Here is a 15,071-nt window from a genome sequence, read left to right as displayed (position 1 = left end):
TATTTACTTTTAACTTAAATTTATCTCCAACACAAAATGGCTTAAAATAGTGTAAAATTCAAATATTAAATATCAAAGTTATTAATGCTATTAAAATTTTGGGTTAAGATAATTTAAATTTTAAAAATATAAGTCGAACTCAATTCAACAAAAATAAAAAATAAAAACAAGTTTTATCAATTTAGTTTAGTATATTAAGTTTTTCAAGTTGTATTTGATTATCTTACTTGAAACGATTTATTTGTTAAAATAATCTTTGTTTTAGAATATTAGAACATCGCTTTTAAGTAAGTACTTTATAATTCTTTTCCTTTATTTTTTCTCTACTAATTAAAGTTATACCCACTTATGTCTACTTTTTTAATACCAATTTATGTCTACTTAATGTAAAATTAAAAAAAAAAATTTTAACTTTATTGGGATGAACGATTTTGTAAATATTAAAAAGTCAAATTCTCTAAATAAACATAAAAACATATAATAAATTGAAGGCCTACACCAACAAATCTACCTCTATATATATATATATGAAAATGTATCTACCAAACACAAACTATATCACTAACGTTACTTAATTTATTATATCGTAAATATTATATGTCGTATAAATTCAATAGAAGGCTTTGAATAACGAACATTTAGATCATCGATATATCAATATCTATTGAATTAAATTCTTATTAGTTTACTTGACTTTAAGTACTAATGTCAACTATCTAATATTAGAAGAGAAGCGTGGAAATAAATATTTGAGGTTTAACTACTACAATTTTTAGCTAACAATACTTTTATCAGTGTAAATAAAGAAATAATGATAATTGGGATGAATTTCATCGCAAGTATTATTTGGTTGTTTATTTTTAAAAAATAAAAACTATTTAAAAAATAAATTTATCAAATTAACTATAGTTCGCGTAAGTTTTTTTTAGGAATAGTTGCAAATTTAGCAATTAAATTCAAATTAATTAAGTATATAGCACAATTTTAAAAAACTTGCAAATATAACAAAATTTGTCAAATTTTATCAATGATATAAGTCTATCACTGATAGACCATGTTGCAAATATTGTTCTGTCACTGATATATCATACGAAGTCTATCAGTGATAATTTTGCTATATTTGCAATTTTTTTAAAATGTTGTTATATCATTAATTTTTATTGCTAAAATAGTCATCAATTGCAATTTCCCGTTTTTTTACTATATTATAAAAACATTTTTTTTGCAACCCACAATAATTTATCTTTAGAAAAATATTTTATTTTATTTACCCTTCCGTTATTTTCCTCTAACATACCATTTTTTTACAATACATAAAGCGAGATAAGTTATATCTAATTTCAAAACTAATTTTCGTTGAGTTATTTTTATTTTGGTGCTATAATTTTTTTTATCGATGAAGTTACAATTTTACTTATTCGTCTCTATATTTAAAAAATCAGTATTTATACACATATTAGTCTAATCTTTTTAATATACACCTCAAGAAAACATCAAAATTTATTAATATAAAATTTTATTATGGATTTTTAAAATCAAGTGTTCCATTTTAATTTTACATTGAAGAAAAATAAACCATCAAAAGTCAAACTTGAATTAATCAATTTTGTGATTAAGCTTTATCGATATTCATACGAGTCTAATTTCTTTAACATCTATTCCAAAATAAAGGGTTCGATTTTAATTTTAGATGTAAAAAATTAGAAAAACAACAATCAAAAGTTAAACATGAATGAATCAATGGTGTGATTAAGCTTCATGGATATTGTTTGCCCTTCTCAGTGTTACTTTTCTATTTGATTCGGAATCTGCTACCACAAATTTATGTACCAACCATTCAAATCCCCAAGTTCATCTGATGTTCTATATTTTATATACAAAGTTTCCTTTTGTTTTTTTTTTAATTTGGAAAAGGACAGGCAATGTATTATATTATTCTTATTTCTACGTCGTCGTTGACTGGTGGGGACAATAACCAAACTCCATTGCATCATTGCTTACGTTTCATATTGGGTTTAGTGTAAAATACAAACTTTAGTCCTAAAATATATATTTACCAAAGATTTGATTTCGTCCTAAATATAAGTATTACATTTTTTTAATCTCGTCTTAAAATTTAATAGTAATTAAAAAATAGTTCAGTTGATATTTCTCATACAGAAAAAAAAACGATTTGTTCAAATTAAAATTAGCTTCAACCATATGCTCAAAAAAATTATTTGACTAACTTACAAACTAATCAATACCACAACTTTGTCAAACTTCATAATTTAATATCTATAAGAAAAAACTCTACGACTGACTTACCTCTCGGGTCCAAGTTTGTAATTGTGAAATTAAAAATAAATGAATAAACTCTTAAACCCATTATTCTCTAAAGCTTTAATTAATTTGTTGGAAAATGGATTTCATCTAATCACACTATATTTAAAGCTACTGGGTTTATTTGAACTTCTTACATAAATTAAATAAAATGATGAAGTTCACTTCGATGTTATTATATTTTCATGACGTGAATGTGGGTGTATATGTATACTTTGAATATTCAATTGCAAATAAGTAATATTTTCAATACACAAATAAGTAAATAAATTTAATGTTGCTATATATATATAAGTAAAAATAAAACGAGAATGAAGAGTGAGGGCCAAGATGGGGTATCTCTGTGGTCGCACTCACACGGTGGAAAGTAAAAAGGAAAAAGGGCACATTTGTGTTTGTATATCAATACAAAAGGGCGGGTGAAAAGTGGAGGTTTCGTCACTGCATACGGCGGCCGTGGCGTGGCCCGTGGTGTGCTATCTTTATTTCCCCTGACCAAATATTGGTCCGAATTAACATATCAGATAGTTACAAATTTAGTCATTAGATGCAAAATAATTAAATATATAACAATATTTTTAAAAAATTGTAAATATATCAAAATTTATCAAATACTATCGGCAATAGACATGTTGTAAATATTCGTCTATCATTGATAGATCATACAAATCTCTCAACGATAGTTTTGCTGTATCTGTTATATCATTCATTATTATTCATAAAATGATCATCAATTATAATTACCCTCAATATATTATATACGTTAAAATATCATTTTGATCCTTATATATATATTGTATTACTGAGTGTTCATATTAGCTCATGTACACCTCGATTAATTTTATGAAGCAATCTATATCGTCATGTAATATTGTGGTGTCAAAAAAACTAATAGAAAATTAATTTTTAGATTAGATTATCAACATAAATTGAACTCATGACTTCCTAGTTATATTGAGATTATGTTGTTGTATTTTAAACTTATTCAAAATTAGTTTTTAAATCCTCAATTTTAATCTATGAATTTAACGTTTATTGAAAAAGATCAGAGCATCACATGAGAATATATTTTTAAAATCTATATCCCATGAATTTAACGTTTATTGAAAACGATCAAACCATCACATGAGAATATATTTTTAAAATTTATATCGATAACAACCCGAAAAAATAAAAAAAAAAAGAATAAAAGTCCAAACTAAAAGTAAGATTTATTACTAATTTATAGAATATAATCAAACTAGAGTTTAAACTACATGCACTAAAGTGGTATTATAACCTACTTTTTTTATATATATATAACAAAAGTAAAGTACTTTTGTTTTATACCCAATTTTGTTCAAACATGAATGATTTCTTGAGTTTTTAAATAGAAAGTGAAAGATTCAAATATTAAAAAATATTTGATCATACTTTTATGTTGGAAAACTTGTTAAAGTGTCCGAGCACAAAAAAAAAGTTATTTTCATAAATATATTAAAAAATCGATAAAACTATTTATATAATAAAATGAAGACAATTTTTTTTAGAAAGTATAAATATTTCTGTGAAATGTTATATTTTATAATTTTTTTAAAAAATAAAACCTATTTTTAATTTGAACATAAATAACTAAATTTGTTTAGTATAAATCTTAAACTCAATGACAAAATAAAAACAAAACTCAAATGGTATGCCACTACAAAATTGAAATTAAATTTAAAATATTAAAAGTAAAACATTTCAAAAATTTTAAAAACCAAATGAAAATCTGACCCAAAAAAATGAAGAACAAATATATGTTGTTTTTTCTTTTTCTTTTTTTTTTTTTGAAAAGGGAAAAAGGTTAAAAAATATATATGTTTTGCTTTTAAACTTCCGGTAAAATAAAATGCAACAACGAACCCATTATGACATTTCTTTGGCTGCCTTTCCATCTCCTTTTTATCTTTCTCATAAAGTTGAAATGGATATCTTTTCATTAATTTGTGAGAAGATCGGTGCGTTATCACTTCATTTGTATTTTCAAAACAATAACAATAATTTATTACTTTAATTTTATGGCTATTTGTACAAATGGTATATTAGTTATGTATTATTAGGGGTTCGATTATCCACTACGAAATCGATTTAATCACCTCTAGAAATTGCCAAAAGTACACAACGAGTTGAGTGCCTGAGAATAAGAGCATCTTATGTTTAATTCTGAGTGACAGTGAGTCGTGGTAGGAAGACATGGCTATTGAGAAAAGGACTGAAAGTGAGAAGATAGAGGAAAAGGAAAATTCTACCTGTTGGGATAATCTAATGGAAGATAGGAATTTTTCTTTTTTTTCTTGAAGAAAAAAGCAATAGAGGATCGAAGGATTTATTAGGGTGGTTCAATCCTTTTCAATTTTCAATAACCAAAACTTAAATTTATTGGTGTAATTTATCTCTGTGGTATTTATTTATTTTTGGTCAACTGCATCAGTATAAGTTCTCCTTGGAATAACTTTTTTAAAGGGAAAAAGAACTTAAGGGGTCATTGGTTGGAAGATTTTCTTGATAAAATATTTTTTGATGAATTTTGAAACACTCTTAAATAATATTTTAATTTTTCTTATCAAAATAGTTCAAATAGGATGGTTTGTTCCGTCAATTATAACAAGCCCTTAGTTGTTTAAGTTCTAAATAATCACTCAATTTTCTAAATCATCTTGGCAATAACTTCTTGCCATGGAGCAAAGAGTTTTCCCCATTCCCAACGTTTGTTGTCTTTTCAAGGCTATTTGAGAAAAACGCACAAATATAATTGTAATGGATAGTCACTTGAGAAATAATAATTAAGGATATAACAATATTTAAAAAAATTACAAATATAGCAAAACTATCATTGATAGACTTGTATCACTAATAGACTCGTTATGGTCTATCAGTGATCTAGATAGATCAATATTTACAACATGGTCTATTGGTGATAGACTTTGATAAATTTTGTTATATTTGCAAAAATTTTAAAATGTTGCTATATATTTAATTAGCTAAATTTGCAATTATCCTGAATCGGTAATAGACTTCTATCATTGATAAAATTTGATAAATTTTGCTATATTTGCAATTTTTTAAAAATGTTGTTATATACTTAATTATTTTAAATCTAATTGCTAGATTTGCAACTATCCATAAAGAACTTTTAATGGAACACGCTGCACCTTTTTGCCAAAGTTTTAAAAACAAATAAAATTTCATTTGACCTATCAACTACCAGTGAAAGTATCAACTTTTCTCCAAAATGCACTACGGGGGTCTGACAATTAATGTTTTTTTCTTGTTACTCCTTCTCACACCCAATTCTCAAGGTCTGACAATTAATGTTTTTTTCTTGTTACTCATTCTCACACCCAATTCTCATATGTCTTCAAATATAACTCGATCATTTTACGCTAACATTAAAAACAACTAGACATTCACTAGAATCGATAGAAGTTGGGGGTGTTAGTTCAACGAATTTTCTTTGTCATTTTTTTAAAATTCCATGATATGCATTTTTGTTCCTCGAACTAAAGAGGGAAGTTAGATGGAAAACTAGTGCAAGAAAAGGAAGTAGAGCAAAACTGAGAAGATAAAGAAATAAATTGAAACGAGACCAAAGAGCTAGAGAAAAGAAGTTAGGGAGAGACTAAGGGGAAGAAGCAAGAGTGAGAATCTATAAGAAATTAAAAAATTGCACGCTTGAAGAGAAATGAAGAAGACAGAGTGGGAGAGTGGGAGGGGTAAGTGTGGTGCGAGTAATTGGTACTTTTACAAGTGGTTTTTGAGGAGGACAAAGTGTCATTATTTAAACATTTTTTAACCTTGGGTCATTTTTTATTTGGACATTCCCCTCATTTATGGATATTCCTCTGTGAAAAAGAAGCTACAAAGAGAAATGTAAAAAGAAATTGCACTCCCTTCCTCATTTCCTTTTGGGTAGGTCCCCATAGAAGTCCAGCTCTACGTTAAAGAGTAAAACTGGGGCCACGTAGAAGGGATGCACGGGTGGGTGACACCCAGCAAGACCCAAGTTTTACCCAACGTTAAATGAGCATATCGTCTAAAAACAAATTACAAAAAGTTTAAAAGAATATAGTAAGTGATGCACTATGGCACAATAATAATTTCCCAGGCAAATTTGAGCATCTTCACCTAGATTTCACTGAGAAAGCATCACCAGCCATAGGATCTTGATTGATAAAGAATAACGATAACACTACAAAAAAGCAGATATCCACTCTGAAGATAATTCTTTGTGGGGATATCATCCAATATGCTAATGATAACTTAAAGAATAGAAACAGCCATGTGATGATATATTCAAACCTTTTCTCTTCCATCCACTGTTCTGCTTGCAGATGAGTTGAGTGAAAAAAATGAGATCTTCATCCACTTTATACATTTTTAATCTTCACTACTATATAAAATACCAAATCAAACAGTTACTTTCCACTTTACGGCGTAAGAATGAGTGAATTTCTAATTCCTGAACATCACATTGGGCAAAGACACGCACTTGTGAACCTAGGCATTCAAAGGCTCCATCTCTGCATCCTTTTCCCGGAATGTAGGCCTGGTTTCTGTCTCTGATATAAGATGAATAATGTAGAGTTTAAGCGTCAAGTCAAGTGAATTACACAAACAATGAAATCCTATCAAGAGATCTACTCTGAAATGTCAGATTCAAGAAATAGAAATGGGAAGCATGAACTATCATGTCCTAATTCCTATTACGGAAGCTACTAGTAGTGCAAGTTTGACAGTTTATGCCTCTGAATCCAGTTAAATTCATTAACCGAAAGGAAAATGCACTGAGCGTTTAATAGACTTACTTAGCTTGTCTGCTATCACCATGAGGCGCCTTTGCAGGATTGAGGCCACAAAAAGGAAAATTGAGCACATACCAAACATAACGGTGATTGGGAATGCATCAACCTTCAGAGAAAATGATAAGCAATCAATAATCGACTAGCGGGGAAACGAAAGAATATATAATATATGTGCAGAAAAATGCACAGCTTTCCTACAACTTGTTGTTTAGCTTTAGTTAAGGTGGCTACACAACAGGAAAGCCTGAAGGTCTCAAACCATCCCAAGGTCAAGAAATAGTGGAAGAGAATAGTGAGGTTATACGTACGTTATACAGCACGACACACACAAAGATATTGAGAGGAATGCGGAAGAAATTCATAATAGTGCTCCTCGCCTCTTCGGGAATGTACTGGGATCTCATTTTCATAATGGATGGCCAGAAAATGCCCACACAAGCCTCAAAGACACAGAATCCAATCAATTGAATGCAGCCTGAAAATGAGATGCTCCCACCTTTTACTTGGGACGGTGGTACCAAGAACTGTTCAGAATCCAGAAAAAGAAAGAACAATAAATTGGAAGCTTAATAGATCCTTGGAAATATAATGGGTAAGGCATGGAATACACTTACACTTGTAACGATTGGGAGAACAAGAGATGCAGCTGAGACAACGAAAACAATCTGCATATAGTTCTCCACCCTTAACGATGCACGGGCCAGTAACCTAGAAGCTAGGGAGCTTCCTAACATAGAAGCTAACATGAAAGTTGCAAAGATAAAGCCATGGGGAATCTCCTCATTATTAGGGCTAAGAGCAGGAGTCCAGAGGAAAACAAAGGTATACATTGAACCTTCAAACAGGGACTGAATAGCACCAAGGAGGGCAATTCTTTCATCTGATCAACAAGTAAGACAAACTAAATAATGATGATAATAGTGAGGGGCAAAGCCCTTTAAAAAAAAACAAAATTTAATGAAGCTTGTTCCACTAAACAACTACAACATCTATGAAAACACGGATAGGTTTTATAAGAAATATGGGCTGCTTTTGAACTTCTAATAATTTTTTTTCTTTAAAGTACCCAAATCTAATTTGTATTTAAACTAAAAGGCTTTTATCTTTATTTTTAATAATTATTAGAAGATAAACTAAAAAGGTGACCACGTGATCTTTTAGAATCTTTTAACCTTTTAAGATCCCAGGGGACTAAACTAAGTTCACGGATCAGTAAAAATAAAAATGAGAGAAAAAGCGCAATTCCTCTTATGGAGTCGGTGGGAGTAGGAAATAATTTCCAGTATTATGTAAAGTTAACGCTCTTGATCTTTTAGAACCTTTTAAGATCCTAGGGGACCATTTTAACCGGTTTTAACTGAGACAATGAATGTAAAATAAGAATGACAGAATGATGGCCCCTGCTTACTCACCACGATCACTAAAGAGATAGTGCATGTATAATAATGTCATAAAGTCCAGAATATACATACATATATGCACGTATAATAATAATGTCACTAAAGAAACAGTGCATGCAAATATACATACATAAGACAAAAAAAGAGTCAGAACTCTACCAGAAGCAATGGCCACGGCTGCACCCCTGAATTGCGTGAGAAGGTCCTTGTTTTCTGATGGATCTCCATAATTTTCTGTCCAGGATGACAAGATTATGGCCATACCAAGAACAAGAAAGCAAGCAGCAGCATCGAAAGGTGCCACTGGCCCAAGACCCAAGGAATGAACTAGTACGTTCCCAAAAAGCCCAGATAAAATGGCAACAAGACCATTGCCAAGAAATATTGCTTTTGAGAATGTTATTGACAGCCATTGTTGCTCAAAGCCCCTCTGTTGAAAATATACAGAACACGGCGGGATTCATTTATATCCATCTTTAAAATCTTAAGAACTCCTAAATTCCAAATACATTGTAGGTTCTCAATCAACTCGAGTTGAACATGATCATAGTTACAGTGTACTGATCTCCTCTCTTTATCGTCCCAACCATTTACAATGAAGAGGAGGGAAAGAGAAGAAGAAAAAGAATAATAGCGTACAGAGAAATATATATATGGTAGCCAGCTTAAAGCTAATATAAAGTGCGAAAAAGCAGAGCAACAAAGAGTTACCTTATTATGTTCTGCAACAAGCCACGACTCAAATGCTGAAAAGAGGAGAGAAGTGGCAATACCTCCCAAAATACGGCCCAACATCAAGATTTTATATTCGGACGAATGCTTTGTGAAGCAACTCAGTATGTAAGTTATACAATATATCACACAAGCTCTCCTTCGACCCCTGAGTTAACAAGCATGGAGACAATATTAATAGTCCTTTTTCTTTGAAAAAGCACAATGGTGTTTCAAAGCTCAAAAGGGAAGAATTACTGTTTGTCAGCAAGTGATCCAACAATTGTCCCAAACAGCATAGAAGAGCCAAAACCAGCAATAAAAAGCTGTCCAATCTCCCCTTTCCCATAGCCGTACTGACTGTAAAGATAGTACACATAAGGCCCCTGCAACCAGTCCCCAGCTATTGCCAAAGAAAGCACGAATGTATATCAGAAAAATACCGTCGTCTGAAAAAAGGGGTCTAAAATATGATGAGAACGATCATATCTAAACAAGTTTCCACGTAATTTGAACATATTTTCTCAATTGAATAAATGCCTCATTAACAAGATATCCTGTGATACTTTTGACATGAATAATATCTATCCAACAGAACTTTGCTACAAACAATTTTTTTATAATATTATGAGATATATGAAAACGTTGTCCCACTTTCCACCTAATTTAGAAGTAAAAGGAAACAAACTCGATGATGTAAATTTCTAACCAAGAGTGTCATTTTGCCTAAAATTGCAGAAAGACCCAATTATGGAATAAAAAATGGACAAAACACTAACGATGAGAATTTCGCTTTCTTCCTCAGTCTGACACCCATTGCTAACAAAATTATATGAAATATAGATTCGAACAAAATGACATTACAAACGATCCATTTATCCAAAAAAACAACATAAAAAAGAGCAATAAATTAGATCAGATCCACAAGAAATCTCAGATACACAAACACAGATATGCTGGGCGAGAATAAAGAAAGAAAATCAACAATGAGGACGTCGAGTTAGATCTAAAGACCATGAACGATGAAGATTCAGATCTAGAGGCGACGTACCCATCATGAGAGAGTAGACAAGAAGGTAATTGTTCTTGAAGGAATTGAAAGCGGTGGTGGCGTTGATTCTGTCCCGGTTGTTTTTACTCAACTCGATAGCTACGACTATGGAGCCCATTGCCCCAAAGATGAAATAGAAGAAGAGCTCCATTGTTGGAGAGAGATCAGGAAAAGCTTCAGAGCTCGAAATTTGATAGTGTCTTTATAGCAAAAGCAAATTGGAAAATGACGAATGGAGAGCGAAGAAGAGGGCGGGGTTTTCTTCTATGCCACGAAGTAGAGTACAGCCTCGGTTATGTGCGCATTTAATTGGTCACATTTCAACGTTTTGTTGACTTTTGTTTGAGTTTGACTAGCATATTCGTGAGTGCACCTGGAACGAACCTCACTGGATTACATTTGATTTATGCCTTACAACTACTTCCATATATTACAAATTTGTGTAAATCTCTCTTTCGTTCGTTAATTTTTGTTTTCTAGTTTAAGATACCATTTTTATACGACTCGGAATTTTTGACATCCTAATTCCTTTAATTTTACTTCTAATTAAATTATAACAAAATTAATTAATCCAAAGTTTTTTTAGCGATAAAATCTACCTCTATCACGGGTATAATTTAAAATTTTACTATATTTTTATAAATGTTTTATTTTTCTTTAATTATACGGGTTTTTTGAAATATTACAATCTTATTATAATGTGGGTTAGTTTTTAAATGAGTTATATTCAAAATAATTAAGTATATATCAACAACATTCTAAAATATTGTAAATATAGCAAAATATGTCAAAGTCTATCATTTATAGATTATGTTGCAAATATTTATATATTACTTATAAATCATAAGACTTTAACAGCGACTGGTTTTGTTATATTTGCAATTTATTAAAAATGTTGTTATATATTTAATTATTATTTTTAAGATTGCTCTCAATTATGGTTATTTTTTAAAAAATGTTATTACTAACGATTATCGTTTTTAAAAAGTATTATAAATTTCTAAAACGACAATTGTTACTGGTACGAACAAAAATGAAACTATCTACAAAATATTAAACTTAAATGAGCTATAAAAAAATTTGATTGATTTTCTTATATTTGGTAAAAAGTTTAAAATAGGTTTAATTATTGTAATTTTAATAATAATAATAATTTAATTAATTTTATGAATCAAATTTATATTTTTAAGAATAATATTAATTAAAGAAAAACAAACTATGTAGGCTCCGTACAAGAAAACAATTTCTATGTTTGATTTTGCCATAAAGTATAAGTACAACTTACATTAATTTGAAAAATGTGTGTACATTATATATTCTCGAACACATGATTATCATAATATTACTAAATCTCCATAAATCAACCATTCCTCCAAACGTCATCTTAAAATTTACGTGGTTAAGATCGTTTAACGATTATTTTATTTTATTTTAGCTTTTTTTTAATATAAATATGTTCGAAGTCACTCTAGGTTAGGTGAATGAACAATAATTTTGAAAAATATGACCAACTCAAATTTTACATTGCCAAGACGAACATAATTAAACAGATGTAATATTTATTCAATTACTTTAGTAAATAATTAATGTTTAAAATTAATTAATAATCTTAAATATAAAAAAGTGGAATTAATAGGTGAATAATATGTAAAGTAAAGTAAATAATGGCAAAGACATATCATTAGATTGAAGAGCAGAAACATAGATGTCTTTGTATTTTAATTCTAAAGAAAAAAAAGAAGAGAGAAATATTTTTACAAAGAGCCAATGCCCTTAAGGCCAAGAACAACACCGACGCCAATGATGTGGCCGACAGTGCCACATGCCAAAGTATCAGCGAGGGTGAAGCCCGCTGGGTCACCCGTCTGTAGCCCAGAGTCCCTCACCTCCAGCTTCAACCCCGCCGTTGATTTCCTGTTTGCCGATGGAGCCAATCCGAACCGCCCAGCGAACAGCATCAGGCTCGTCGATATCACCATTATCTGTTTTTTTTTATTGCCACATTTACACAAATAATTCTTACGTCATTTTATGTGTATACACATGGTTTGTCATTCATTCACCACGGGAGAAATCAAACAGAACAAGTTCAAGGTATTTGAGGTTATCAAGAATATGTTTCTCTTTTTACCACAAAAACTAATACATTTTTTTTTCATAGATCCAAATTCTTACATGATCATGTTGCATTGTTTTTCTTTTTTTAGAAAATGGTCATGTTATATTGTTATTTGTTGTTAATATACTCAAATTTAAAACTTACATTTCGTATATCAACTATTAATTTTGAAAAATGATCTCATAACATATTTCTACATGTTATTGATCGAAGTCCTAACTTTTGATTATTATTATTTTTTTTTAGATTTTACCCCAATATTTCATCCTCTATTTCTACGATCAATATTCACGACATAAAAACTAAAATCAAAATATGAGGGATCATAAAATAAATCTTTAGAATATAAAAGAAAAAAAAATTAGAAAGCAAGGAGTAGTGGAAATTGAGAGTTTACCAAGTTAGTAGGTGAGCCAATGTAATCACCACAACGAGCACTGAGAGCGCCGCCGCCCCTCCGCCTCAGCGGTTGAACCGCAACCTGCAAAATCAAATAACATTTCAGCCTTTTCCCGGTGATTCAAAGCCGACAGCAACAGCAACGGCAGCGACGGTGAGGGTGACTTACCAGACTGCGAACCGGTACTGAAGTAGTGGGCCTGAGGCCATTAAACTGAGGGACGAAGGTCATCATGGTAGTGGTGGCTGCCATTTCTTGCTGCTAATTACGACAATTTTTTGTTCTCCCTTTCTTTATTTTGTGTTTGTTTGTTTGAAGGATAAATGGATTTAAGAGGAAGAAATCGAGAGATTCTTGTAATTCGACATCCATTCAGCCACAGAGCCTAAATTTGTGGTCTCAGATTGGTGGATTTGGATACATTTTTAGATCCTGGGTGCTTACGTGGCTTTGTTTTATTGGATTGATTTCAACGGATAAGGTTTCGGGTTAGAAGTCTGTGGGCCAGGCTTGGCTGGGGCCTGAAAACTCCCAGGCCCAATGAACTGGGCTGACTGGCTCACACAGATTTGAAACTATAGCGATTTGGAAGATGTTTTTGGGAAATGGTCTATAGTAATTTTTCTCCAAGGGAAGTTGATTGACTTTTATGGTCTTTGGGGGTGATGGTGGGTAAAATGATTTGTTATCAACAAGCATTTGAACTTTTAATTAACTTCGATAGTTAGAAAACCGTCTAATTGTTAAATTTATATTTTATTTTTGAACATGTTTGTTTCTCTGGGAAGTAATCCTTCCCTCACTTGGAAGTCTTTATTCGAACAAATCCAGTGAGGTTTGTTTTTCTCCACTTGGAGTTACAACTGAAATCGAGCACAAACCTTATCAATATCGTATCATAGCCTGGGGGGAGTTTAAAGCAACTCATAGTATAGATAGAAATAAGAAATTCCTTGGGCAAAGACTTTAATTTGGACTCTTTACCACTTTGTGAGAAAAATAATTCCTTTTTAGCCTTGAAGTACTCTCCAAACAATTTCCCTCAATTTGTTAAATAACCAAGATTTATTCCTACAATTGTGCGTTAGAATCCCAAGATAAACTCCCAAGAATTGATTTGTCTCATCCCTAGAGTTATGCTAATCTCATTTACCTAACATTTTTGCCAAATTAGTTTGTTCTCCCCAAAGTGTCATGGAACCAAACCAAACATTTGATTTTTCATCCTTTAACCCCATGCAGTGTCAAGGAAAACCTTCTGTCCTAAACCCTAAACCCTCTTCATAGTTTTGGAGAACCATTCATCTAGCCTTGCATTTCTACATTGAACCTTTGAAAAATAAGATTATCTAACTTTAGTACCGTTAAATTTAGTTTCTTAGCGCACTTGTGTTTTTCATTTGATTGTAATGCTATAGGAAAACTATAGCTTTCCCACGTTTTTCTTAGTTAATTTTTGCGTAGCTAACTTTAAAAAATTATTAAATGAATGCTTGATTCTAAATTTAAAATAATCATTTCACATTTTCTTTGTTTTCCTCAGGTTCAAAAAACCACCTCGAAATTCTACCCGGTTTAACTTTTCTAAAAGAATTTAAACTGAGAATAAATAATAATCAATAGGATTATGAATATGTTTTGAAGCAGGGGTGATTAAAAAGTAAAAGGGGCAAAACAAAGTTTAAACAAAAAAAATTGTCTTCAATTGATGAACCACAAATGCTGTGACTGAGGCTATGATATTAAGATGGTGCCAAATTGAGTCGCTAAGCAAAAGTTCGTTCAAATTTAACATACCGTCTAAAATATTAAAGATTTTTAAAAATCTACACAAAGTGCTTTGCTTGTTTTTGGGCTTCGGTTGCTTGTGTTTTAAAAACAGAATCAGTAAGGATAGTCTTAATTTGAAAAATTGAGATTGTAGCGTGAATTGTAAAAGCAAGGGATTCTGTTCTACGTGTTTCCTCTCATTTTCTTATTCATTCTTGACCAAATAAAAAACAAAAACAAAAACAAAAAACAAATTTAACTTTTTTTTTTTAAGTTTTCAAAATTTGCATAAAACAAACTTGTAGATATCAAAGCAATGGATTTAAATGAGAAAGTGAGAAATGAGAAATGAGAAAATGGTGTTAATACGCATAATATTTCAAAAATCAACCGAAAAAAAAAAGTTAACAAATAATCCTAAACATTAGTTTTTTTTTTTTTTGTTTAATTGACTAAGATTCACCATGAGAGGAAA

The 15,071-nt window shown here is 30.7% G+C and overlaps 2 protein-coding genes across 2 annotated transcripts; both read right to left on the bottom strand.

Annotated features, from left to right (window-relative positions):
* Positions 1-6,214: 6,214 nt before the first annotated feature.
* Positions 6,215-10,535, bottom strand: LOC101218590 (molybdate-anion transporter). Its single transcript, XM_004134543.3, has 8 exons — positions 10,308-10,535; positions 9,515-9,659; positions 9,257-9,425; positions 8,705-8,975; positions 7,760-8,025; positions 7,454-7,669; positions 7,149-7,251; positions 6,215-6,902 (listed from the first exon to the last, which is right to left on the bottom strand). The coding sequence occupies exons 1-8, from the start codon at positions 10,456-10,458 to the stop codon at positions 6,841-6,843; spliced, it is 1,383 nt and encodes a 460-aa protein (XP_004134591.1). The 5' UTR covers positions 10,459-10,535; the 3' UTR covers positions 6,215-6,840.
* A 1,420-nt stretch (positions 10,536-11,955) lies between these two features.
* On the bottom strand, positions 11,956-13,242 carry LOC101209832 (photosystem I reaction center subunit psaK, chloroplastic). The gene is made up of 3 exons (XM_004134593.3): positions 12,995-13,242; positions 12,824-12,907; positions 11,956-12,289 (listed from the first exon to the last, which is right to left on the bottom strand). Exons 1-3 carry the CDS (start codon positions 13,076-13,078, stop codon positions 12,062-12,064), a joined length of 396 nt encoding a protein of 131 aa, XP_004134641.1. The 5' UTR covers positions 13,079-13,242; the 3' UTR covers positions 11,956-12,061.
* Between the last annotated feature and the right edge of the window lie 1,829 nt (positions 13,243-15,071).

The sequence above is a fragment of the Cucumis sativus genome, chromosome 6 (assembly GCF_000004075.3).
Source record: "Cucumis sativus cultivar 9930 chromosome 6, Cucumber_9930_V3, whole genome shotgun sequence".
Taxonomy (NCBI): Eukaryota; Viridiplantae; Streptophyta; class Magnoliopsida; order Cucurbitales; family Cucurbitaceae; genus Cucumis; species Cucumis sativus.
The sequence above is the reverse complement of the archived record's forward strand: the minus strand, read 5'-3'. Positions and strand labels throughout refer to the sequence as shown.